Source organism: Canis lupus, chromosome 5, assembly GCF_011100685.1.
Source record: "Canis lupus familiaris isolate Mischka breed German Shepherd chromosome 5, alternate assembly UU_Cfam_GSD_1.0, whole genome shotgun sequence".
Lineage (NCBI taxonomy): Eukaryota > Metazoa > Chordata > Mammalia > Carnivora > Canidae > Canis > Canis lupus.
Window position 1 is genome coordinate 82,865,786 of NC_049226.1, and position 27,831 is coordinate 82,893,616.

Below are 27,831 nucleotides of genomic sequence, written 5' to 3' on the forward strand. Positions count from 1 at the left end.
GGAAGGAAATGTACAAATACTATCATCTTAATGTGAAAATTTTATTTTACAATAAGAAATATAAGAAATTAAAAAAAAAAAAGAAATTTATGACAATTCTTATACTCTCCCCTCATCCTAATACTCTCCTATCCTAACAGTAACTTTAGGGAAAAACATTGTTATTTTAGGTCTCCTTTATCTCATTTAACATGGGCTTCAGGATAAAAATCAGCATAGATATTTATTATTTTATGCCTTAACAAAAGATTTTTTAGACGCAAAGGAAGCAGGACTTCCATGACTCTTCAAGACTCCATATTATCAAATATATCTTTATAAATAAGGTTCTTTATTTGTACTAGATATATTTTATTTGGATAATCTAAATGCTTCTGTGAGCTAAAATTAGTATTTATTAACTGAAATTATATAAAATTGGTTAAGACAGTCTTCATTTTGAGAAAAAGCTGGAAGCATTACCCTTTTTCTTTATTCAACTCAGCAGTTTCTTCAACAATCTTGGGGTAATCTTGTTTTTAGAGAGGTTTAGTAAGAATAATCGATTGTCGATAATTATAAATATGCTCAAAAAATTACAATTGAGACACCTGTAACATAAAACCTACAGGATTTATGCCATCTTAACACACATTTTTGTCATTCTCCTCTACTCCTAAATGCAACCTTTTTTTCCTGGTAAGGGCTCCACACTGAACTAATTTCTATTTATAATGGGGAAAAAAGCCCAAAACACAAGGTTCCATTTCTCCTCCCATTTGGACCAAGGGAAATAGTCTACAGTTACAGATGAAACCGTTTAACCACACATTTCCTTCTGTTCTGATAAGTGCTCATTCTCTTCCACATTGTGAATTTAAAACTACTAAATGTGCACTTCATCAAACAAGTGACTCTGACGACCTCATTTTCAACAACTCACAAAACCTAAAAACAATACCCCTCTCTTCGTTGCTTATCTATATAACTCCACTTAACATATCTTCTAGTCAAGATCTCTACCTACTCTTCTCAGCAGGAGTAGGGTGCCAGAGTGAGGTGTAACATTTCACCTACAAAATATTCCATTATTTCAAATTCTCATGCTAATCATGAAGAGAATTCTTCAATTTTAACAGCAAAAGTCAACTTCATGATCAGATTACATATTCTTCATCAGTGATTTATATCATTTAGAATCAAGTATATTCATATTAATTTGATAATCAAAAATACTTTCTTTATGAAATTCCTAAATTTTTAAAAAGCCCATTCATTACCTTTTTTTTTTTTTTAAGATTTTATTTTTATTTATTCATGAAAGACACAGAGAGTGGCAGAGACACAGACAGAGGGAGAAGAAGGGTCCCTGTGGTGTGTCTGATGCAGGACTCAATCCCAGGACCCCCGGATCACGACCTGAGCCAAAAGCAGATGCTCAACCACTGAGCCACCCAGGTGCCCCATCATTACTTCTTTATAAAAATCTTCTCAGGACAAAGAAAACCACTGATCTGCTTTTTTTTGTTGTTGTTGTTGTTTTTTTTTTACTGATCTGCTTTGTGAAATTCCTAAATGTATTCAGAGAGTGACTACAGTTCTTAGTCAAGGCCTGTGCCTGGAATCCTAATGTTAAATAATATTTAGATGATCCTGGTGATTTAGTTAGATATTCACATTCAAATAAAGTTTTATGTGTAGATCTTCAAATGTTTGGTACCTTCATACATTCATGAATACCTAACCTCAAAGTATGAAGAAAATAAAAATCCTGTCTCTTAACAGTTTGGCACTTTGTAATGTAATTTAATAATGTCATTTAAACACTAAGATAACTTTCACTGAAAATAATGCCTTATTTCCAACTGTGAAAAGAAAATTATTAGAATGTGACCTGGGGATTAAACTCATTGTCCAAAGATAATTACATATTTTACACAAAATGTGTTCTATAAGGCCTTCAGAAGGATTAAAACAAATTTAGCTAATCACATACAGAAACAACAAAAGAGCCTGCTTATCTTTCCAAAAGTAAAGTATCAGAGAATGTGAGACATCAGAGAAAGTATTATTTTGAAAATAAGATAAAAGTTAGTATTACATAATTTTTAGTCACATCAAGCTCTAAATGTTAAGTGTGATATTATATTCAATCCAAATTATGCATATCACCACCTTATTTTCTCATTCGATAGCTTTAAACACCACATCACTGTAGCAGTAGAGCTTCAGCAAGAACATATATATATGCTATCAACTGTGGCATTATCCACATACTGGAATACTATTCACCATAAAAAGAAATAAAGTATTGATATATGCTAGAACGTGGATAAATCTTGAAAACATCATGCTAAGTGAAAAGAAACCAAAAAAGGCCACATACCACATGATTCCATTTATTTTCAATGTCCAGAACAGGCAAATACAGAGAGAAACAAGAAAGGAGAGTAGTAGGTAAAACTCAGGGGCAGAGGGCAGGGGGGAATGAATGATTGCTAACAGTACAGTATTTCCTTCTGGGGCGATGAAAATGTTTTGGAATTAAAGAGTAGTAATGGAGGGCAGCCCGAGTGGCTCAGGGGTTTAGAGCCGCCTTCAGCCCAGGGCGTGATCCTGGAGACCCGGGATCAAGTTCCACATCAGGCTCCCTGCATGGAGCCTGCTTCTCCCTCTGCCTGTGTCTCTACCTCTCTCTCTCTGTGTCTCTCATGAATAAATAAATATTTTTTTAAAAAAAAGAGTAGTAATGGTTGCGTAACTCTGTGAATACACTAAAAATCCCTGAATTTATACTCTAAAAGCATAAATTTTGTGGTATATGAATTTTATTTCAACAAAGCTATTATAAAAGTATCTATATTAATGTTTTTCTGTTACACAGGTGATATCTGTAAGATACGTAAATAGATTTTTGAGTAGACAGTTGCATATAGGATTCTAGTACTCTGAGAAGATATGAGCTGATGATAAATCTGGAAGCCATTGGGTAGCCTGGGTGGCTCAGCAGTTTAGCGCTGCCTTCAGCCCAGGGTGTGATGCTGAAGACCCAGGATCGAGTCCCACGTCAGGCTCCCTGCATGGAACCTGCTTCTCCCTCTGCTTGTGTCTCTGCCTCTCTCTCTCTCTCTCTCTCCCTCTCTTTCTCTCTCTCTCTGGGTCTCTCATGAATAAAAACAATCTTAAAAAAAAAAAGAACTGGCAGCCATCAATAATACAGTGGTATTTAACTTCAAAGGAGAGAAAGAGATTCCCCAAGCAAAAAAAAAAAATAGAAGAAAAGAAGGAGGCCCAGGAAGAACTCAGGAAATCCAACTTTTATATGCTGGGTAGAAGAAAAGAACCTAGCAGAGTCAGCTATGAATAGCCAGTGGAGAGAGAAAAACGTTTAAGGAACTTAGTGGCTAAAGGTTAAGTTATAGGCCCCCAAGGAAACTTCCCCTTTGTTGGATGCATCAGATATCTAAATATTGTGTTACAGGATCTTAGGTCACTCACAACTTTTAGCAATGCTTTTATTTAAGGTAGGAGTTCTTAGTCTGGAGTTCAGAGAACCTCCAGGGACTTGGGTTTATGGCTAAATTTCAAAGACTAGAAACATCTTGAATTCTATGTAAAAATTTACATGTTTGTTTGAGCCTATCCATGTGCGTTTTTCTACAAAAGTCCACTACTTTCTTTTTTTTTTAAATTTTATTTATTTATTTATTCATAGAGATGCAGAGAGAGAGAGAGACAGAGACACAGGCAGAGGGAGAAGCAGGCTCCATGCAGAGCGCCTGACGTGGGACTCGATCCCGGGACTCCAGGATCATGCCCTCGGCTGCAGGCGGCGCTAAACCGCTGCGCCACCGGGGCTGCCCAAAAGTCCACTACTTTCATCAGATTGTCAAAAGGGTGTACAAAGCAAAAAGGATTCAATCATGACAGTAAAAACTTCATTCTTCTCTTCCCGCATAGACACCAAGATCTTTGTAGCACAGAGCCTGGGAGATGATAAATATCTTTCATTTAGTAAATGGACTAAACTTCCTAAATAGGTAAAAATTAGTTACCTGTGTTTTGAAACATAAATGTCAGAAAAAGGGTATAAGAAAACACAGCCTTCTCATTTATCAACATGCACAAAAACAGTTCTATCTCTGAGAGTCTGGAGTCTACTTATTCTGAGAATATCTAAATTTGGAGTAAGCAGTGGCATCCTCAATTGCCCTTTCTTCTACAATATTATATATTTATAGAAGTTTAGTGTTTCTAGCTCCTAGGTAGCTGCACTGAGAATAGAAATTGAGGCCACAACAGAAGAGCAGAAAGAGCTGTCTTTTCTGAGAGGTTCTAAAGAAAATAATTTCAAAATAGTTAGATAGAAAAATAGATTTGCAAACAACATTCCCATGCACAGGAGTGTTGAGCCGTAAAATCAATATAGATAGACACTAAGTGTCAAAGCTATTAACAAAAACAGAAACAGATACTTCACCTTCAAAAACCCATTTCAATTGGAAAGAATATTTCACTTCTCTGTAATCAATTGCTGGAGCTTAAACACTTGTGACTCTAATCTAGAAATTCAGTTATTAGAAAAAATAGTAAGAGGGAATGACCAGCTCCTTAAGTGCTCAGTAAATATTTGAATAATGATTTTTAGAAGAGCAGAAATAGGGACGCCTGGGTGGCTCAGTGGTTGGGCACTTCCCTTCGGCCCAGGGTGTGATCCTGGGGTCCCGGGACCCAGTCCCGTATTCCCTGCATGGAGCCTGCTTCTCCCTCTGCCTGTATCTCTGCCTCTCTCTCTGTCTCTCATGAATGAATAAATAAAATCTTTAAAAAAAGACCAGAAATAGAGTTGGAATTTAGAAATGATTTCTTGCAGCTTCCCTCTAATTTCAATTTGAAAATATCTACCTATTCAACAAACATTACTACCTATTATTTTGTGTAGGGTATTACATACAGGGTGGTAGGAGTATACCAGTAATTTTAAAAACATGTACCTCCTACTACCCAAAAGAGATTCCCATATCAATTAATAGTCTTTACTGAGAAAGAGCTGAATAAATTTAAAAAAAGAGCTTTAAGTATTATATTCACCTCTTATATTTAAGTTGGACTCACTCAACTCTTAAGGTTAATGGAATGCACCAATGATAAATGTAAGAAGTCTGAATCCATCAGCTTTCCAACCTCCTTTTGAAGACTGTAATTCTAACAAATTTGCATATAAATGTGACTGAAGATTACCTACCTGAAAAATCCAAAATACTCAATGGAAAAACCAAATGAATTAATGAATTCAATAAGGTAGCTGGTTATAAAAAACAATATACAAAAACCAACTTTCTTTTTTTTTTTAAAGATTTTATTTATTTATTCATGAGAGACACAGAGAGAGAGAGAGAGAGAGAGAGAAAGGCAGAGGCACAGGCAGAGGGAGAAGCAGGCTCCATGCTGGGAGCCCGACATGGGACTCGATCCCAGCTCTCCAGTATCAGGCCCTGGGCTAGAGGTGGACACTCAACCACTGAGCCACCCAGGCATCCCAAAAAACCAACTTTCTAATAACACAAGTAACTCTTTAGAAAATAAGACGGAAAAAAGAATATTTTAGAACATCAATAAAAGTATCAACTACTACGAATGAATTTTATAAGAAACATGCAGACTCTGTAAGAAGAAAATACCTAATTTTTGAAAAACAAACAATTTGAATAACTAGCAAAATGTGATACTCTGTAATAGTAAGACTTCAAGTGCCAATTTACCCCAAAGTAACTCTTTTAATAAAATTCCAATGAAATCTCAAAATAATGTTTCTGGAATTTGAGAATTAAGTCTACAGTTCATACAAAAGAAAGAAAGTATTAGAAAGTATTTTCTGCCCTTTAGGATATTAAAACATGTAGTAACGCAATCAGTACCCCTGTACTGGTGCTATGGCTGTCAGAAAAAACATACTGGAATAAACAAATAATCAAAAATGAAACCAAGGGGATGCCTGGGTGGCTCAGTCAGTTAAGTAACTTGCCTTGGCTTGGGTCATTATCCCAGGGTCTGGGATTGAGCCCTGTGGTCACAGTCATGGCAGACTCCCTGATCAGCAGGGACACTGCTTCCCCCTCTCCCTCTGCCTGCTGTTCCGGGTTTGTACACTGTCAAATAAAATCTTAAAATAAAAACAACCCAAGTATATAAGTCTTTAATAAATGAAAAAGGCAACATTTCAAATCAAGGATAAAAGGATATATTATTTAACCAGTGGCAATGAGAAAACTGGCTATTTAAGAAAAATGGGTTTAGGGGCACCTGGGTAGCATCTGCCTTTGTCTCAGGTGGTGATCTGGGGTCCTGGGATCAAGTCCTGCATCAGGTTCCCCACAGGGAGCCTGCTTCTCCCTCAGCCTATGTCTCTACCTCTCTCTCTGTGTCTCTCATGAGTAAATAAATAAAATCTTGAAAAAAAAAGAATTTAAAATTAAAATGAAAAAAGTTTGAAACAAAATGTCTAAAAACTATGAAAAAAATTTCCACTAACATCTATTAAATTAAAACAAGATAACTATATCAATCTCTAAACAAATATAAAAAAATTTAATGTCTATGAGGCGAAAAGCCAAAGTTCTACTACATTGCCAGAGGGGGGAGTGTGAACCAGTTAACAATACTGGGAAGGCATTTTTTGGCAGTAACTGTGAATTTTCCTTGGACTCAACAATGTCATGTCTATGAATATATCCTAAAATTTAATCAAAGATGTACACAAAATATTTGATTACAAGGATGCTCATCCATAGGGTTTTTTTTTTTTTATGATGGCAAAAGATTAGAAATAATCTAGCGGTCAACATTTTATTGTTGTTCAATGTTAATGAACCAACAATATATATTAAACAAGTTGTCCTTAAACAGAAATACACATGAAACAAGATTATGTATTTGTTGGCAGAGGAAAATGTTGTGACCAGGGGCTTGCAGGAACCTAACTGTAACATCTCCGGAAGAAACTGTTCAGTACTCACTAATTCAGGGTCTGCAGCCACTTTATACAAGGTAACTACTAAATAATGAAAATCAACTATAATAATTTTTATTAATTTTTTAAAATAATATATTTTTTTAAGTAAGCTCTACGTCCAATGTGGGACTAGTTCAAGCACAATCTCAAGATCAAGAGCCACATGCTCTTCTGACTGAGCCAGTCAGGTGCCCCAACTGTAATTACTTTCAAAAGAAAAGGCATATTATCACTATTCTTAGCCCCAAGACAGTCCAGGAAGAGTGAAAAAATGTGCTTTGGAGTCAGATCAAACCTCGGTTTAAATTCTAGCTCTATCAGTGTGTCTGAGACAAATTATTATTTAAATTTGCTAATAAGCCTCCAATTCTTTACATATAAAATCAGGGCTAAATAATACCTTTTTTATACATGATAGTAAAAATTAGTTAAGATAATATATATAAAACTTATGAGGGCAGCCTGGGTGGCTCAGTGGTTTAGCGCCGCCTTCAGCCCAGGGCGTGATCCTGGAGATCCAGGGTCGACCCATGCATGTCGAGCTCTGTGCATGGAGCCTGCTTCTCCCTCTGCCTGTGTCTCTGCCGCTCTCACTCTCTCATTCTCTGTCTCAAATCAATCAATCAATCAATCTTAAAAAAAAAAAAAAAAACTTATGAAACACAGAGAGCACCACAGAAACACTGTTTGCACACACATTCCCACCAATGTTCTACATAGTGATTTCTTTGCAAGGGAAAAAAAGCCTCTTTTTTGAGAGAACTGAAAAATTGTTCTTACCAATGAACCAGCAGATATGCATTAATACTGGGATGGCACACACACCAATGAAAACAAGATATTCTGCTAATGAAGTACGCACCCTGTCTTTCAGTTGTAATCATTTCTGCAGTCTATTCCTTTAGGAGATACTTGGTCTCTCTGTCTCTTATGAATAAATAAATAAAATCTTAAAAAAAAAAAGAAGATACTTGGTTCTGACTCCTCTTCCTTTAGCCACATGCTCCTCCCCATTCATTTTATTTTATTTTATTTTATTTTAATTTTTTATTTTTTTTTTAATTTTTTTTTATTTATTTATGATAGTCACACACAGAGAGAGAGAGAGGCAGAGACACAGACAGAGGGAGAAGCAGGCTCCATGCACCGGGAGCCCGACGTGGGATTCGATCCCAGGTCTCCAGGATCACGCCCTGGGCCAAAGGCAGGCGCCAAACCGCTGCGCCACCCAGGGATCCCCTCATTTTATTTTTATTTTTATTTATTTATTTATTTATTTATTTGTTTTTATGATAGTCACACATAGAGAGAGAAGCAGAGACACAGGCAGAGGGAGAAGCAGGCTCCATGCACTGGGAGCCCGACGTGGGATTCAATCCCGGGTCTCCAGGATTGCGCCCTGGGCCAAAGGCAGGGGCCAAACCGCTGCGCCACCCAGGGATCCCTCCTCCCCATTCATAAATGCACAGTCAACTGCTTGCCTGGTGGATAAATCACTAAGAAAGTCATTCAATCTCACTTGCCTCTGAATCACAACTGGGTTGCATATAAGTGTGAAAAACAGCTTCTTCTAGAGTGATTTAATGTGACTTACCAATCTACTCCTTGCAGTTCAAAAAAGAAATAACATGAATTCAGAATGTACCTGGAACTTAATATTAATAGACTGTGTATGTGTACACACACACATACACACACACAATAAATGGAGTGTTTGCCAGATAGAAAAATCCATCTTAAAATTCATATGGAATCTCAAGGGACCATAATAAGTCAAAATAATCTTGAAAAAGAACAAAACTTAACTCATAATTCCTGATTTCAAAACTTACTACAAAGCTTCAGTAGCCAAAAAGTGTAGTGCTGGCATAAAGACAAATATATGGATTGATGGGATAGAATAGAAAGTGCAGAAATAAATCCTCTTGTATATGGTCAAGTGATTTTTGATAAGGGTGTGAAGACCATTCAATGGGGGCAGAACAGTCTTTTCAACAAATGCTGGGAAAATGGACATACAGATGCGAAAGAATGAAGTTGGACTCTTACTATATACACTATATATGAAAATTTACTCAAAATGGATCAAAAACCTAAATTTAAGGCCTAAAATTAAAAACTTTATTTTTTTATTTTGAAATTATAAAACTTTTAGAAGCAAACATAGGATAAAAGCCTCATGACACTGGATCTGACAATGATTTCTTGGAGATGACAGCAAAGACACAGATAACAACAAAACATAGACAAATAGGACTTTATGAACATTTATAAATTTTCTGCATCTAAAGACACTATTAGCTGGTGCCTGGGTGGCTCAGTGGTTGAGCATCTACCTCAGGTCATGATCCCGGGGTTCTGGGATGGAGTACCACATCAGGTTCCTCATGGGGAGCCTGCTTCTCTCTCTGCCTCTCCGTGTGTATCTCTCATGAATAAATAAAATCTTACAAAAAATAATAAAGACACTACTGGGGCACCTGGTTGGCTCAGCTGGCAGAGCATGTGACTACTGACCTCCAGGCTGTTGAGTTTGAGTGCCACATTGGGCATAGAGATTACTTAAAAAAATAAAATAAAATAAAATCTTTAGAAAAATACAGACACTATTAACAAAGTAAAAAAGAAACCCACAGGGACTCCTGGGTGGCTTAGCGGTTAAGCGTCTGCCTTTCACTCAGGGCGTGATCCTGGGGTCTGGGATTGAGTCCCATATCAGGCTCCTGCATGGAGCCTGCTTCTCCCTCTGCCTATGTTTCTGCCTCTCTGTCTCTCATGAATAAATAAATAAAATCTTAAAAAAAAAAGATAGCAACCCACAGAGTGGAAGAAAATATTTGCAAATTATGTATATCTATTAGGGGATTCATATCCAAAGTTAACAGATGCCTAAAACTCAACAACAAAAGAACAATTCAATTAATTCAATATAATTCAATTTATTACCTTGCTTTTATCATTTTATTCCTAAGTATGTAGCATATTGCAGAATTTCCTTCCTTAAAAGGCTCAATAATATTCCTTCGTGTGTTAAGATGCCACATTTTGCTTATCCATTCATCTGTCAATGGACACTTGGATTATTTCTATGTTTTAGCTATTGTGAATAATGCTGCTATGAACATGGGTATACCCATGTCTTTAAGATCCTGCTTTCAGGGGATCCCTGGGTGGCGCAGCGGTTTGGCACCTGCCTTTGGCCCAGGGCGCGATCCTGGAGACCCGGGATCGAATCCCACATCAGGCTCCCGGTGCATGGAGCCTGCTTCTCCCTCTGCCTGTGTCTCTGCCTCTCTCTCTCTCTGTAACTATCATAAATAAATAAAAATTTAAAAAAATTAAAAAAAAAAAAAAAAGATCCTGCTTTCAGTTCTTTTAAGTGAGTACCCAGAAGCGGAATTGCTGGATCATATGGTAATTCTGTTGGTAATTTTTTAAGGAATCGCCATATTGTTTTCCACAGTGGTTGTACTCTTTTGCACTCCCACCAGTGCTGCACAAGGGTTCCAGTTTCTCATCCTCATCAACACCTTTCCTGGCTTTTTTTTTTTTTTTTTTTTTAGAGTTTAAAATTTTTTTCTTTTTAATTTTATGAAAGAGAGAGAGAGAGAGAGAGAGAGAGAGAGAAGAGTCAGGAGGAAGGGGAGGAAGAAGCAGATTCCCTGCTGAGCAGGAAGCCTGCTTTTGTGGGCCTGCCCCCGGGACTGAACACACTTGAAGGCAGACGCCCTAATGACTAAGCCACCTAGGTGACTCCCTTTTCTGTTTTTTTGGCTAGTAGCCATGCTAATGGGTATAAGGTAGTATCTTTCATTGTAGTTGCATTCCCTAATGATTAGTGATGTTGAGTATCTTTCATGTGCTTATTGGCTATTTCATCTTTGGAGAAATGTCTATTTAAGTCCTTTGCTCATTTTTTAATAAAAGAAATTAAAAGTGAGAGATCTTGGGGTGACCAGCTGGCTTACTCAGTAGGGCATGCGACTCCTGATCTTGGAGTCCTAGGTTCAAACTCCACATTGGGTACAGAGATTACATAAATAAGTAAATAAAGTAGGAGATATTAAATAATTCACTTGTAGAAGGTCACAAAGTTAGGTGGCAGAAGTTAGCACCTAGAACTCCTGACTTTATATGTTCACTTAAACCACAGTGGCATTAATGAACTTCATTATTAATGTTTTCTAAGTATTTCAGATAGTGTGAAATTAGACTATTTCCCTAAAGAATACACAGAGACTGGATAGTCAATTCAATGCTTAAATCTACAGTGCCCAGAATATCATAAACTCTTTGTATGACTATAATGTACATATGAATACCTCCCCCTGCCCCCCAAATAGCTTACTAGTTGTGCCATCTTCATTCTATGATTCAAAATAAACAAATGAGGGATCCCTGGGTGGCGCAGCGGTTTAGCGCCTGCCTTTGGCCCAGGGCGTGATCCTGGAGACCCGGGATCGAATCCCACGTCAGGCTCCCGGTGCATGGAGCCTGCTTCTCCCTCTGCCTATGTCTCTGCCTCTCTCTCTCTCTCTGTGTGTGACTATCATAAATAAATGAAAAAAAAAAAATTAAAAACAAAAAAAAAACAAAAAAAAACAAAATAAACAAATGAATATTTAAGAGAGTCCTGGAATGTTCTGACCAAGGTGGTACAATTTCAAGTAAAAAGCTTATAAAATTAAATGACAGAATTCTTTGCTTCTTAAGACAAAAAAAAAAAAAGGAAGAAAGAAAAGAAAAGAAAAGAAAAGAAAAGAAAAGAAAGAAAGAAAGAAAAGAAAAGAAAAGAAAAGAAAAGAAAAGAAAAGAAAAGAAAAGGAAAGAAAAGAAAAGAAAAAGAAAGAAAGAGGTAGATGCTGTTTATTGTAATCCACTCCCAAGTCAACTCTGTGGGAATTATTTTTTTAAATACTGGAACTTTTACTAAATTATACTATTAATACAGAAGAATTATGTTTAGTTGTCTAGCAGCACAATTGTCCATCATGAACATCATTCACACTATAAGCTAGAAAAACAAGTCAAGGGATGGCTGGGTGGCTCAGTGGTTGAGTGCCTGCCTTCAGCACAGGGAGTGATCCTGGAGTCCCAGGATTGAGCCCCACATCGGGGCTCCCTGCATGGAACCTGCTTCTCTCTCTGCCTAGGTCTCTGCCTCTCTCCCTCTGTGTCTCTCATGAATGAATAAAAAAATCTAAGACAAACAAAAAAACAAGCCAAGTCAAATTATTAAAAAGAAAAAGATGAAGGTTAAAGGTTGTTGTGAAGCCACCAAAATGAGGTCTAAAGGGATCACATTAAAATATTAGTGGTTATTCAGAGTAATGGAGAAAGTAACTTAATGGGCTAAAACTACTTAATTTAAGGCTTTAGAAAGCAGGATGTGGAGTTTCTGGCAACTTACCTAATGATTATTTATTAGCAGCAGTGTGGTATGTTGCAAACAACACAGATTCTGGGGTAAAAAAGATCTGGGTCTGGATCCTGGCTCTACCTAGGAAACAGATTACTTGACTTCTGAAGATTTATTTGCCCTCTCTGGGCCCCAGGTTCCTAAACTGATAAAATCAGGCTATCACCAAATGTCTTTCAAAATCAAGTAAAAGACTTCACTATATGGTGCAAGGTTAAGAGAATCGGTGATAATGTCAATCATCTACCACAGGGCCTGGTAGTGATCACCATAAAAATTGGTCTGCAGATTTTCAAAATGTCTAAATTTCTGGGGCACCTGTGTGGTTCACCCGGTTAAGCGTCCAACTCTTGGTTTCAGCTCAGGTCATGCAGGATCTCATCAGTCATGAGATTGAGCCCCACCAGCCCCAAGTCCGACTCTATGCTCAGAGAGGAATCTGCTTAAAGGTTCTTTCCCTTTGCCCCATCCCCCACTCACAAGCAGGCATGCATGTGAGCTCACTCTGTCTCTCTCAAATAAATAAATCTTTTAAAAAAGAATAAAAATAAAATGGTCTGAAGTTCTGAAAATGTTCTGGAATTAGATGGTGGTGGAGGATGCACATAGTGAATATATTAAAAATATATTTTATGTGAATTTTATTTCAACTTTTAAAATGGCCCAGAGATGTTCTGGATAGCAAATGGCAAGACAGGACTGAAAAGCTGCTAGCATGAATAAACAACACCCTAAAAAATTTGGAGGATTCTCTAAGAGGGCATTATTTAAAGCAATATTCTGTGAAGTCAGATACTTATTAAAAACTAACATTTAACATAAGCAGAACATTTTATTTGTTTGAAAAACATCTAAATTCTCCTAATGGAAATGTTGAATTTGCATGTTCTAAGCTATCCTTTTGTTTTAACCTGAAGATTAATGTGCCTTCACATTTGAAGTTTTAAAACACAATCGGGCTCAGTATTGGCTGTATATGTGGAAAAAGGGTTTTCATCCACAAAAACAACTTGTCAAACGTTCCCCGACCTGGCCCTTTCCTTCTTAGGACACACAGGATAGCACAGCACCAGAGTACTAAAAGCACAGTTTAACCAACAGAGGCCCATTTTAAGTATTATTTTAAAATTTTGGTTCCTAAATATACATCAGTTTGAGAGGACCCACCCTAAACTGAAAAAAGGTTATGACAGATAATTTTCAAATATGTACATTGTATACTTTCATAAAAGAAGGTAACAATAATTAAACTCCCTACCATAGCACTGTCTATAAAGTGAAGAACTTGTTATCCAGCCCAGGGCTTCTAATCCTCTGTAGAAAACGAAGTATCCAATAAGTATTATCAAAGAAGTCAAGTCTCCAAGCCTGCTCAAGCTAAAGAGTACTAAAATTTACGAAATTTATGGGACGCTTGGTGGCTCAGCTGTTGAGCATCTGCCTTTGGCTCATGGTATGATCCTGGGGGCCGGGGATCAAGTCCCGCACCAGGCTCCCTGCATGGGGCCTGCTTCTCCCTCTGCCTGTGTGTCTGCATCTCTCTCTGTGTCTCTCATGATTAATAAATAAAATCTTTTTAGGGATCCCTGGGTGGTGCAGCGGTTTGGCGCCTGCCTTTGGCCCAGGGCGCGATCCTGGAGACCCGGGATCGAATCCCACGTCGGGCTCCCGGTGCATGGAGCCTGCTTCTCCCTCTGCCTGTGTCTCTGCCTCTCTCTCTCTCTCTCTCTCTCTGTGACTATCATAAATAAATAAAAATTAAAAAAATAAATAAATAAATAAAATAAAATTAAATAAAATCTTTTTAAAAAAATTTACAAATTTTTTTTACCAGTAAAATGGAAATTATAAAACTATATCAGTGTATGTTATCTATGTATCAATTAAAACAGCATATGGGGGACGCCTGGGTGGCTCAGCTGTTGAGCATCTGCCTTTGGCTCAGGGTGTGATCCTCAGGTCCAGGGATCGAGTCCTGCATGTGGCTCCCTGCGAGAAGCCTGCCTCTCCTTCTGCTTATGTCTCTGCCTCTCTCTGTGTCATAAATAAATAAATAAATAAATAAATAAATAAATAAATAAATAAATAAAATCTTTAAAATAAAACGGCATCTGACATATAAAGCCAGTACTACATAACTGCTATTATTATTCCAATTATTTTTTTAAGCTTTAATTTAAATTTCAATTAACAATGTACTATTAGTTTAAGGTATACACACTTCCATACAACACCTGGTTCTCATCACAACAAATGCACTATTTAATCCTCATTGCCAATTTAACCCATCCTCCCATTCACTTCCCCTCTGCTAAAATCACTAACAAGAAACAACAGGTGTTGGGGAGGATGTGGGGAAAGGGGAATCCTCTTGCACTGCTGGTTGGAATGCAAATTTGTACAGCCACTCTGGAAAACAGTATGGAGGTTTTTCAAAAAGTTAAAAGTATAACTACTCTAAAATCCAGCAACTGCACTACTAAGTATTTACCCAAAGAACACAAAAATACTAATTTGAAGGGAAACATGCACCCTGATGTTTACAGCAGTATGATCTACCATACCCAAGTTATGGAAACAGCCCAACTGTCCATCAACCGATGAATGGATAAAAAAGATGTGGCATATATATGCAACAGAATATTGCTCAGCTATTATTCTAATTCTTTTTTTTTTAATATTTTATTTATTGATTCATGAGCGAGAGAGGGAGGGAGGCAGAGAGGCAGAGACACAGGCCAAGGGAGAAGCAGGCTCCATGCAGGGAGCCCGATGTGGGACTCGATCCCGGGTCTCCAGGATCACACCCTGGGCTGAAGGCGGCGCTAAACCGCTGTGCCACCAGGGCTGCCCTTATTCTAATTCTTAAATGAGGAAATATAAAAGTACACAGTAGCAAAGGGAGTCCCATCCATTCAGAGGTAGTTATAAACTTTCTGCCCTCCCAGAATGTCTTTACTAGCATACTTGGTGTTCTGTAGCAGTGAGAAAGAGTTTTCATGATCACCAACTGTACAGTAGGACTATTGTTTCCTAGATTACTTTGCAAAGGTTTCCTAGATAGATGGACACCGTGTGTACTCACTAAATACATCAATGCCCACATTTCTCATCCTTTTATTCTAAAAATTAACACTGATAATCATTTTGTTGCTTCTTTCTTATACAAGGGTATCTATTTATTTTTAATTTTTCTATTCCTTCATAGTTAATAACAGTGAGATCAAAAAGATAACAAGGGCACCTAGCTGGTTCAGTTTGACTGCTGATCTTGGGGTCGTGAGCTTGAGCCCCACATGGGTGTAGAGATTACTTAAATAAATAAAACTTAAAAAAAAAAGATGATACATCGTTTTTTCTTAAAGTCAGATTATTTTTTAAAAACATTTATTTATTTCATTTATTTATGAAAGACACACAGAGAGAGGCAGGGACATAGAGGGGGAAGCGGGCTCCCCACAGGGATATAAATGGATAAAATCTTTTTAAAGATGTAATAAATGGATAGAATCTTAAACAAACAAACCACCTTTCTTCACTGAAGAAGTTTCAAGAATTCTTTGTTGGCTGTTTGCTTCGAACCCCAACATTTCCTACGTGACTTAACAATGACTTTGTAAGTGGTACATTGATGATTTTCATATCTTTTCTAAAAGTTTATTTTCCAAATTTTCCCTATTTCTTTTGTCAGGAGAAAGGTTATTTTTTTTAAAGATTTTTATTTATTTATTCATGAGAGACAGAGAGAGAGAGAGAGAAAGACAGAGATAAGCAGAGACACAGGCAGAGGGAGAAGCAGGCTCCATGCAGGGAGCCTGATGTGGGACTCGATCCCGGGTCTCTAGGATCACGCCCTGGGCCAAAGGCTGCGCTAAACCGCTGAGCCACCCGGGCTGCCCATGGAAAAAAGTTATTTTACTTTTAAAGATTTATTTTTATGTAATCTCTACACCCAACGTGGGACTCAAAACCCCAAGATCAAGAGTCATATGCTCTACCTATTGAGCCAGCCAGGTGTCCCGGAAAAAAGTTATTTTAAAACACTGCATTGGGCAGCCCCGGTGGCGCAGCGGTTTAGCGCCGCCTGCAGCCCAGGGCGTGATCCTGGAGACCCTGGATCAAGTCCCACGTCAGGCTCTCTGTATGATGCCTGCTTCTCCCTCTGCCTGTGTCTCTGCCCCTCTCTCTCTCTCTCTCTCTCTGTCTCTATGAATAAATAAATAAAATCTTAAAAAAAAACAAAACACTCTGCCTTTCTCTCTCTCTGTGTCTCTCATGAATAAATAAAATCTTAAAAAAAAAAAAACAAAAACAACACCGCATTGGGGCACCTGGGTTGCTCAGTAAATACAATGTGTGCCTTAGGCTCAGGTCATGACGACAGGACAAGAGCCCAGTCTCACACCCCCTGCTCAGGGGAGTGTGTGTTTTTCCCTTTTCATCTGCCCCTCCCCCTGCTCACGCTAGCAGGTGTGCTCACACTCTCTCAAATAAGTAAAATCTTTTTAAAAATCCCACTGCACTGAAACAACATAGATGAACCTTTAAGTGCAATAAGTTAGTCACAACAGGACAGATAAATAATGTATGATTCCACTTTATAAGGTACCTAGAGTAATCAAATTCATAAAGACTAAAAGTAGAATGATGGTGGCTGGGGCCAGGGGCTAGGAGTGGGGGGGGAGTGGAGAGTTAACGTATAATGGGCATGGAGTTTTAGTTTGGGAAAATGACAAAAATTCTGGAGATGGATCGAAGTGATAGGTAAGCAAAAATGTGAATATATCTGGTAGTAATGAAATGCACGGTTGAAAACAGTTAAAATGGTAAATTTTATGTTATTTTACCATAATAAAAACAAATAAACAAAAGGCTACATACAACAACTCTTAAAGATACTATCATCAATTTTATCAACATTAGGGGGTGCCTAGCTGTTTCAGTTGGTAGAACATGTGACTTGATCTCAGGTTTGTAAGTTTGAGACCCATGTTGGGTTTGGAGATTACTTTAAAATAAAATCTTGGGCAGCCCAGGTGGCTCAGTGGTTTAGCACCACCTTCGGCCCGGGGCCTGATCCTGAGAGTCCCAGGATCAAGTCCCACATCAGGCTCCCTGCATGCAGGCTGCTTCTCCCTCTGCCTATGTCTGCCTCTCTCTCTGTGTGTCTCTCACGAAGAAATAAATAAAATCTTAAAAAAAAAAATAAGTAAAATCTTAAAAAAAGTTATCAACAGGGCAGCCCGGGTGGCTCAGCAGTTTAGCGCCGCCTTCAGCCCAGGTTGTGATCCTGGAGACCCGGGATCAAGTCCCACGTCGGGCTCCCTGCGTGGAGCCTGCTTCTCCCTCTGCCTGTGTCTCTGCCTCTCTCTCTCAATCCTCTCTGTGTGTTCTCATGAATAAATAAATAAAATCTTAAAAAAAAAAAGTTATCAACATTATGAGCAAAGCAGCATTAAAGCTTACAATTGAGCTAAGCAGCATTAATAGAGGCACAATAGGAGGATTCCAAAATCACATCTACGTTAGAGTAGCTTTGACAGAATCTGTGTATTTCTAAGAAATAGTTTTTTTTTTAAAAGATTTCATTTTTTTATTTTTATTTTTTGAGAGAGAAACAGAGAGTGAGGTGGGGTGGGACAGAGGGAGAAGGAAAGAAAGAACCTTAAATGGGCTCTGTACTGGGCAGAGCCCAATTCAGGGCTCGATCTCACAACTCTGAGATCATGACCTGAACTGAAATCAAGAGTCGGATACTTAACCAACCAAGTCACCCATGCATTTCTGAAGATTTTTTTTTTGAGTGATCTCTACCTCCAATGTGGACCTTGAACTTATAACCTTGAGATAAAGAGACACACACTCTACTGACTGAGCCAGCTAGGCAACCTCTCAGTTCCTAATAAATGGATTCTTTTAAAAAGATTTTATTTATTCATGAAAGATACAGAGAGAAAGAGAGAGAGGCAGAGACATAGGCAGAGGGAGAAGGAAGCCTGATGGGGGACTCAATCCCAGGACTCCAGGATCATGACCTGAGCCAAAGGCAGACGCTCAACCACTGAGCCACCCAGGCGTCCCCTAATAAATGTTTCATACAATGTCAAGGCTACTTCAACTTTAAATCTGACTTACAATAAAACTTCAATTGCAAAAATACCTGATAACTTATATTTAGAAAACATAAAAAAACTCTTACATCTCAATAATAACCTAATACAAAAAATAGACAAAGGATTTGAATGGACACTTTACCAAAGATATCCAAATGGCAAATGAGCACATAAAACATGCTCAACACCATAAGTCACTAGACAGATGCAAATTAAAACCAAAGAGATACCACTACTTACTCTTTAAGTGGCAAAATGAAAAAGATTGATGGCACAAAGTGTTGGTAAAGATGTAAAGTGACTGGAACGCTCATATAAGCTAATGGGAATGCAAAATTGTACAGCCAGTTTGGAGAACAGTTTGGCAACTTCTTAAAAAACTACACTCATGAGATGACCTAGCAATCTGAGACCTATGTATCTACCTAAGAAATGAAATATATGTCCACATAGAAGACTTGCATGTAAACGTTCAAAGCAGCATTGTTCGTAATCGCAAAAAAGGGGGAAATAACCCCAATGGCTAACAACTGGTAAATGGCTAAACAAAATGTAGCATATCCACATAATGGAATACCACATGTTGTGTGGACTACTATACACACAACATAGATCTATTTCAAAAGCATGTTACAAAGTGGTACCTAGACATAAAAGTCTATATACTATATGACTTTGTTTACAAGAAATCTTAGAAAAGACAAAATTATAGTTAATAGCAGATCAGTGGTTGCCTGGATTAGGGAATTGAGAGGACTACAAAAGGCCATGGGAAAACTGTGAGGCTATGGAAATGTTCTATTTCTTGATTGTCGTGGTGGTGTTTACACCAGGGACGATATGTGTGTGTGTATAAAGATTTACTTATTTTAGAGAGAGTGTGAGTGTGCGTGCACACTCAAGTGTGTGTGTGGGGGGCAGGGGGCAAAGGGAGAAGAGAGTCCTCAGCCAACTCTGTGCTGCACATGGAGCCCGACTTGGGACTCAATCTCAAGACCCAGAAATCAGGACCTGAGCCAAAACCAAGAGTCAGATGCTTTCACAACTGTGCTACCCAGGCACCTGTTAGTTTATATATATAAAATACATATACACACATAGACACACACACACACACACACACATCTAAATACTAACTGAAAAAATCAATTACAAGGGAAAATGGGAAGCAGTGGAATTAGGATATAGCAGTCCTACTCCAAAATTAATTTCTTTAGTTGATTAACATTTCAGCAGTCTTTATCCTTGAGCTTTTTTTGTTTTTTGTTTTTTGTTTTTTTAAGATTTTATTTATTTATTCACAGAGAGAAAGAGGCAGAGACACAGGCAGAGGGAGAAGCAGGCTCCATGCAGGGAGCCAGATGTGGGACTCGATCCTGGGTCCCCAGGATCACACCCCAGGCTGCAGGCGGCGCCAAACCGCTGCGCCACTGGGGCTGCCCTCCTTGAGCTGTTTGAATTAATTATTAAAAAATACTGGAGTAAGAAGTAGAAGGAAGGAGAGGCAGAATTAAGGATGTTCCTCTCAGACATATTATTTTTGTCTTCTTTAACTTGGAATGCATAATTCAGATAAATCCAAGACTAAAAGTTTACCTTTACATGAAAAGGTAAATCCAGGCAAATAATACAATTCAAGAGAAGGGAAAAAGAGAACACACAATCTTCAAATACTTTGGTGGCATATTTACATATATGCAAATTAATATAACTAACTAGAAGGTACTAATTTTTAAGCCATCTTGTTTATGCACGAAGTCAGTCAACTCTCTATGAAAGAGTATACTTATTATGATGAAAAAAATAATAAATATGTCTGCTTTAAAACAAACAAACAAAAAACACTCCAATGCACTAAATTGCCAATAACTAAATGCTGGAAAATATACTTCATATTTTAGTTGAGTAGAAATATTTAAAATCTAGATCTGACAAACTAGTTGTAAAGTCTCAAATTCTCTTGGGGAAAACCACATTCCAAAGCTCTACCACAGCTATCTTTTATTTGGAGTATTGGGCTGTCTGAGGAAGAGAAGGAACTGGTTGAGCTTGAATAGGGATTTCTCAAAGCTAACATCAAGGAGTCCTCTAAACCCTGCCAAATTGTGGATGGTATATAAACAGACACAATATTTATTTTGGGACAAAGATACTGCAGGCAAGAAAGTAAAATGCTCCAGAAGCAGCAGAATCACAGACCTTTGGAAAAACCATTTAAAACAAGAGTCTGTCCTCATTCATTACATTAAATGCTGTTAAATTTTGCTTTACTTATCCTCATGAAAATGAATGAGAAAAGATTTCAGTTTTAAGTACAAAAGTTCAGAGAGGGAAAAAAAATAAAACACCAAAATTTCTTAAAAGCATCTGCTGTAACAACACTTCATAATTACTTCTCAATGTCTGCTAGTTGGTACTATTATCTGACTATCAATTAAAATCAGATGTTATAGGGATGCCTGCGTGGCTCAACGGTTGGGCGCCTTTGGCCCAGGGCATGATCCTGGAGTCCTGGGATCGAGTCCCACATCGGGCTCCCTGCATGAAGCCTGCTTCTTTGCTTCTCTCTCTGCCTCTCTCTCTCTCTCATGAATAAATAAAATCTTAAAAAAAAAAATCAGACATTATAAATAGAAATACAAAAATTGTAAAAAAAAAAAAAAAGTTTAACCTCTCTTTCTCTGGAGTCAATGTAGTAACACTAGATAATATATTCAATTTCTATAGAAAAAATGGTAGGGGGATCCCCGGATGGCTCAGCAGTATAGCACCTGCCTTCCGCCCAGGGTGTAATCCTGGAGACCTGGGATCAAGTCCCACATCAGGCTCCCTGCATGGAGCCTGCTTCTCCCTCTGCCTGTGTCTTTGCCCCCCCCCCCCCCCCCCCGTGTCTCTCATGAAAAAATAAATAAAATCTTAAAAGAAAAAAAAGAAAAAATGGTAAACAAACAGTAGCACTCTAAAGCTCATTTTTTCAGTTTAAAAAATATTTTTCATACCCTTTTATCTTTATACTCAAAAACTAGGATCATGTAGTAAGCATATACAATAATTAATTTGAAACCCTAACCCAGGCTTTATAAAACACAGAATGCATGCAAAAACCATTAATCTGACCAGTCAAGACTAATAACTTTTGGTGAACCATAATCATTTGCATTTGTTTGAAATAAAAAGTAATTGGAAATGGGTCCTAAGAGGAAAGATCAAAAGAACTGGAAGTTGCTTGGTCTACAGAAATTTAACTAAGAATGACTTAAATTTTGATTGGTTGGTTTCCATGTCTTCTGAAAGCAAAATTAGATAAAAGCAGTTTAGATTAAGGAAGAATTACAAACATTTGACTGTCAGGGTTTATATTACACCAGGATGGACCACTTGGGAAAGATGTGGTGTTCCAACACCGTACAGCTACAAGTGAAGCTGACTTAAGGCACACCATAGCATTAAAACTCCGTAATTAAGTTACCTATAATTTCACCCTACAAAACCATCAAACAGCCTAATTTTGGACAGGGCATTACCATTTAAAAGGCATTTTCACATATTTTAGTACCTCATTTAATCCTCACATGAGGTATATGAATAGGACAGACATTCTGATTCCCATTTACAGGTTAAAAAAAAAATAGCTATGATTGTCTGACAGCTTTTTCTACCAGTATCATTTTAAATCTCTTCTTAAAAAGACTGTTAAGAGCCAATCCAGAGAGCTCAATAGACACCTGGCTGCAAAAGTTTCAAATATATTTGAATGACAATATAAACTTATGTGCTCTGATTTATCTTGCATAAAATACCTATTTATGGTCAGTTATCCATTAACAGACCTTCTTTTTTTTTTAATTTATTTTTTATTGGTGTTCAATTTACTAACATACAGAATAACCCCCAGTGCCCGTCACCCATTCACTCCCACCCCCCGCCCTCCTCCCCTTCTACCACCCCTAGTTCGTTTCCCAGAGTTAGCAGTCTTTACGTTCTGTCTCCCTTTCTGATATTTCCCACACATTTCTTCTCCCTTCTCTTATATTCCCTTTCACTATTATTTATATTCCCCAAATGAATGAGAACATATAATGTTTGTCCTTCTCTGACTGACTTACTTCACTCAGCTAACAGACCTTCTTTATTGAAGATCTCTGGTTTAAAAATATTCCTATAAACACAAAGGCAGAAAGAATGAGTAAAAGCACTGATTTCATTGAGCCCATTTTCTTAGATCATAAAGTCGTATTTTAAATAAAAGAAATTATGCAGGTTCTGTTTCCTATTAGCATTCTAATATTTTCAGAATTCACTAAATTTAAGTGAATATTGTAGTAGCCAGCCTCCAAGATAGCCTCAATGATCCCAGCTTCCTGGTATTCACACCCATGTATGTGAATAAATACTCCTCCTTCCATGTCAAATGTGGGCTAGACTTAGTGACTCCTTTCTAATGAACAGATTAAGACACAAGTGATTGGAGAATAGTTCATAAAAAGCAGGGTGACTTCATTCTTTTTCTCTCTCTGTGGAGAGGCATACATGACTAGCAAGTGAAGCCACCTACCAATAGTCACGTGAGTGAGCTTGGAAGTGGATTCTTCAACTCCAAGTCTTCAGACTGCACAGTCCCAGCCCTGAGCCAGAACCATCCAGCCAAACCACTCCCAAACTCCTGTAAAAGGGCATAAGGGAACTTCTGACGGTGACTGAAACACTATCTTGATTGTGGGTAGTGTTTATATGGGTGTGTACATTTGTTAAAACTCAAATTTATACAATTAAAATGGGTGCATTCTATTGTATGTAAAGTATACTTCAATATAGGTGATTCTTTTTAACAGGCTACTAAACCCTTGGGATAAGCAGACGAAGGATCACTTATGAAAAAGCAGCACCCTAACTTAAGAAGTTAAGGGTGGGCGGCAAGAGAACAGAAGCATTAACAAACCACCACCACAAACATACATGTCCTAAATTGTTCCTCAAAATTGCTCCACCCACAGCCTTGCCTATCTCAGATGACAGCAATCCCATACTCCCAGTTGCTCTTGCCAAAAATGCTGGAGTCATTCTTCACTCCCATACCCCATATTCAATCCATAAGCAAATCCTGTTGGCTCTATCTCAAAATATATTCAGACTATGATCACTTCTCACCACCTCCACTGCTACGACCCTAGCCTCTTGCCAGGATCACAGCAACAGCCAACTGGTCTCCCTACTTCATTCTTGCCCCCTACAGCCTATTATTAACCCAGCAGTTAGAGTGATCCTTTCAAAACCTAAGGCAGATCATATTGTTCATCTGCTCAAAAATCTAAAACTACTCTCCATTTCACTCAAATAAAAGTCCATGTGGTTGCAGGGTCACATAAACTTACTCCTCGTCATCTCCCTGATCTCATCTCCTGTTACCCTCCTCCTTGTTCAGTCTACTCCAGGCACACTGGGCTGCTTGCTGCTTATCAAACACAAGGAACACACTCCCACTCCAGGACCTTCACAGTGACTGTGTCCTCTATCTTCCCCCTCAATACCTACATGGCTCATCATTCCTTAACCTCCTTTAGGTCTCTGCTTAAACTTGACCTCCTTTACCCAGACCAACCTGTTTAAAATTGAAAACAGTTCTGGTCCTTGATCATCCTTATGCTATTTGACTTTTCCTTTTTTTCTGGAGCCCTTACCACTTCATAAAATACTACATAACTTATTTATTATATATATATTGTCTATCCTCTACTCCTTCCATAAAACCACCTCTAGGGCAGGATCTGTTTTGTTCACTGATGAACCTCAAGTGTCTAGGACAGTGGTCAGTATACACAACAGGTTTCAACAAGTACCTTCTAAATGAATGAATTTTTGAGCAACTGGTCAGGTGCCAGGCTAAGCACTTTATATACACTATTTCACTTATCACTTGGGAAATATGCATTAACCTCATGTTCTAGTTGAGGACACAAAGGTTAAATAACTTGCATAAAGTTATAGTAGTAAATGATGCCAGGATTTATGCCTAACTCTTAAGCCTTAACACATAGTTTTCTCAAAGTTGGGTGTGAATGGGGAAGAGAGTTAAGCTGCTTCAGAAGGTAACTAGGCTGAGAGTACATGGAAGAAAAGATGCTCATCTGCAATCCAAAATAAGAAGCAGAGGCAAACAATTAACATTTGGGGAAATTCCTTCAACTTTTCTTTGCCTGTAGTCCTAGTCCTGTATAGGCAGAAATACAAGGTAATGACAATCAGAAAGAGACCATAAAAAAAGGAGTAAGAAAGATAAGAGACCCGTTAGCTTGAGCTCCATGGTTGAGAAAACATAGGTCAGTACCTGTTCTCTAAATTCACTGGAACCCTTTATCCCACTGCCAAGGAGCAATATACTAGCAATTTCCTATTTGTTTTTGCTTTTCGTGCCTTACCATGTTTTTTTCTTCCATATCCTACTGGTATAGTAAAGGCGCTGAAAAAGTATATTTAAAAAGTACAGGATCGGGCGGTCCCAGTGGCTCAGTGGTTTAGCGCTGCATTAGGCCCAGGGCGTGATCCTGGAGACCCAGGATCGAGACCCACGTCAGGCTCCCTGCCTGGAGCCTGCTTCTCTCTCTGCCTGTGTCTCTGCCTCTCTGTCTCTCATGAATAAATAAATAAAATCTTAAAAAAAAAAAAAAGTACAGGATCTACACATAAACATTTATAGATTTAAATCTGAGGGAAAGATACAGAGTTTGCCACTGTTACTATTCTTGGAACATAGCCACACTCATTTGTTTACATATTGTCTATGGCTCCTTTTCCACTATAATAGCTGACTTGAGCAGCTGCAACACAGACTATATGCCTGCAAAACTGAAAATATTTGCTATTTGGCTTTTACAGAAGAAAACTTCTAAAACAAATATTAATAAAATGTACATTTCCTGATAACTTGCATCAGTTCCATCAATTCTCTGGTATATTTGAAAACAGATCCTCTAAATACTAAAATAAATCCTATAACATTTTTGTTATTGTTGGTCATGTAACTAAAAACATGTCAATGGCTTGAGTCCAAGAAAATGTGGTCTTCAATCTGGTAAACAGTTATCATCAAATTAATTTAAGTAAACATACTTGCTAGTAGAGTTGACACCATTTACTAGTTACTAAATACTAGAGGACTTGGGTAACACTGCAATGTCCATTTTGAAGTGTTAGAATAGTTTAGCATTAAAGTTGAAGAAGTAACTTTTTTGCTTTATGTTGTTGTATCTGAGCCACCATGTTAAACAAACGTTAAAGTGTTTTGAACAGGAAAAAAATTTGAGTTACACATACATGCAAAAAACATACCAAAAATGCATAATCCTACAATAACTTCCCAATTTTCTTCTTTATATATAAGAATTACCAAATAGTAAAACTTGGAACATTTGCTTTTAATCTTCCAAGCATGCAAGCTAATACAAAGAAAAGCAAATCACTTACTACTCATTTTAAAAATTCTGTAATCTACTTTCCTTTCCCTCTCCAAAGATTAGTTGGTTTGTTACCCACAGAAGCTCAAACCCTGGAGCCACCGGGTGGCTCAGTGGGTTAAGCATCCCACTTTTGGTTGAGGTTCAGATCATGATCTCAGGGTTGTGAGATCAAGCCCTGGGTTGGGCTCCTTCTCAGCAAGGAGTCTGCTTGAGATTATCTCCCTTTTCCTCCTCTCTCTTCCTAAAATAAATAATCTTAAAAAAAAGAAACCCACCTTATTTCATAGAATTTAAACAAAAATATCTTCATTGTATATATACAAAAAGAAGAATCTTCTCCCTAATACAAGCTAATACAGAAATCTTTGTATTACATATGTATTATGTTTTGCAAATAAAGTGACAGGTTATGCTACTCATGATGACACTTAGAAAAGTAAGTTGATAAAAACAGGTACAGAAACATACTGCAAAAAAGAAAAAAAAGAAAAAAGAAACATACTGCAAAGGAAACAGAAATATTGAGCAAAAAATGAGGCCAAAAAATATTTTTCTTTAAATATTTTATTTCAAGGAGTCAATTTCTACATTAAAAGAACCAATCCAAGATATTCACTAAAATTTCACCTAAATTATTTAATACACGTAAGTTAGAGTTTAATAGAGCTCTCAGTTTAAACATTTCATATTTTCAACCTAAACTTCCAACATAAAAATTTTAAGGCATCAATTTGTTTTCCCAGCTTTTCCTCAAAATAAAATTATTTCCAAGTTAAAAGTTTTCACAGTTTTTATCAAAATTAAATGTGCAGTATTAACAAAAGTAGAAAGTTACCCATGAGCTATTTCTAAATATTATAAAATTTTATGCCTACAGAGCCTTTTCCCATTTTTCTCTTAATTTTTTTATAGCACTGTAGTCACCTAGGTTAGAAAAACAAAAAATATCCTGTCAACACATTTAAAAGAATTAAGTTTTAAACGTTACATTTAAGAAAGCACACTACTCTCTTTCAGGGCTAAGGTCTAGAAGTTTCTATGATGAATATTATATACATGAAATTAGAATGATATAAAAAAAACTTGACAGTGATTTTAAAAATTGTATTACATCCTTATAATATGAAAACAAATATGACCATATGTGTGAATAACACTTGTGATCTCTTCACTAAACTGTAAATCTTCCAATAATCTCTAATAAAACAATCCACAGTATTTCAAATTGCAAAGAAATGTTTCCTACCTTGCCTGCTTCTCTTTCTAAGTCGACATACTCTCGGCTAGGTGTCTGTCGTTGTTCTCCCTGCCAGCTGGCCGGAAAAAACTGGAGAGACAGATTGGTTCCTGTGGCCACAAAAGCCTTTTAGAAAAATCAATACAAACAGGATCAGGAGCAGGACATTACATAAATTATGCAGGCAGTCATTTATTTTTACATCAGTTTCTGTCTTAAGCCAGGCAGCACCGAGAATACTTAAAAGTAAAAAACATGCACTCATCATTTTTCTTAAGTATTAAGTTACAAACATCTGATTCCATTTTGAGGACATTTGCCATTGGCTGCTTAAATATAAAATCAGACATGGAATCAATACTTTCTTTCAGGTCATTTTTTGCTGACGTTAGGATATCGCATTGCTAATGTCTAACCAGAAGCCATCATCCCTGAATTTAAAAACTTCTATTTTTAAATGTGAAAATCACTAAAGATCTAAACATTTCGAATTTTAAAGCATACCATAATTTAAACTTGTGTAAATGAGACATTTTAATTTCTCTCACTTAATAAAACATTTCATTCTAAAGCCCATGTTAAAAATGCACAGGACTGTCTCTTCGGATAAATGATAC

General features: G+C 37.4%; 1 protein-coding gene across 4 annotated transcripts in view; it reads right to left on the reverse strand.

Moving 5' to 3' along the window:
• Positions 1–27,831, reverse strand: part of CBFB (core-binding factor subunit beta) — a 60,325-nt gene that overhangs the window by 27,033 nt on the left and 5,461 nt on the right. For 2 of the 4 annotated variants that reach the window (XM_038538728.1, XM_038538729.1), the window contains exon 3: positions 27,224–27,340. The exons of the other annotated variants lie outside the window; for them this stretch is intronic. In XM_038538728.1, coding sequence (XP_038394656.1) covers positions 27,224–27,340 — 117 coding nt within the window. The remainder of the gene's footprint in view (positions 1–27,223; positions 27,341–27,831) is intronic. 4 annotated transcript variants of the gene reach the window in all.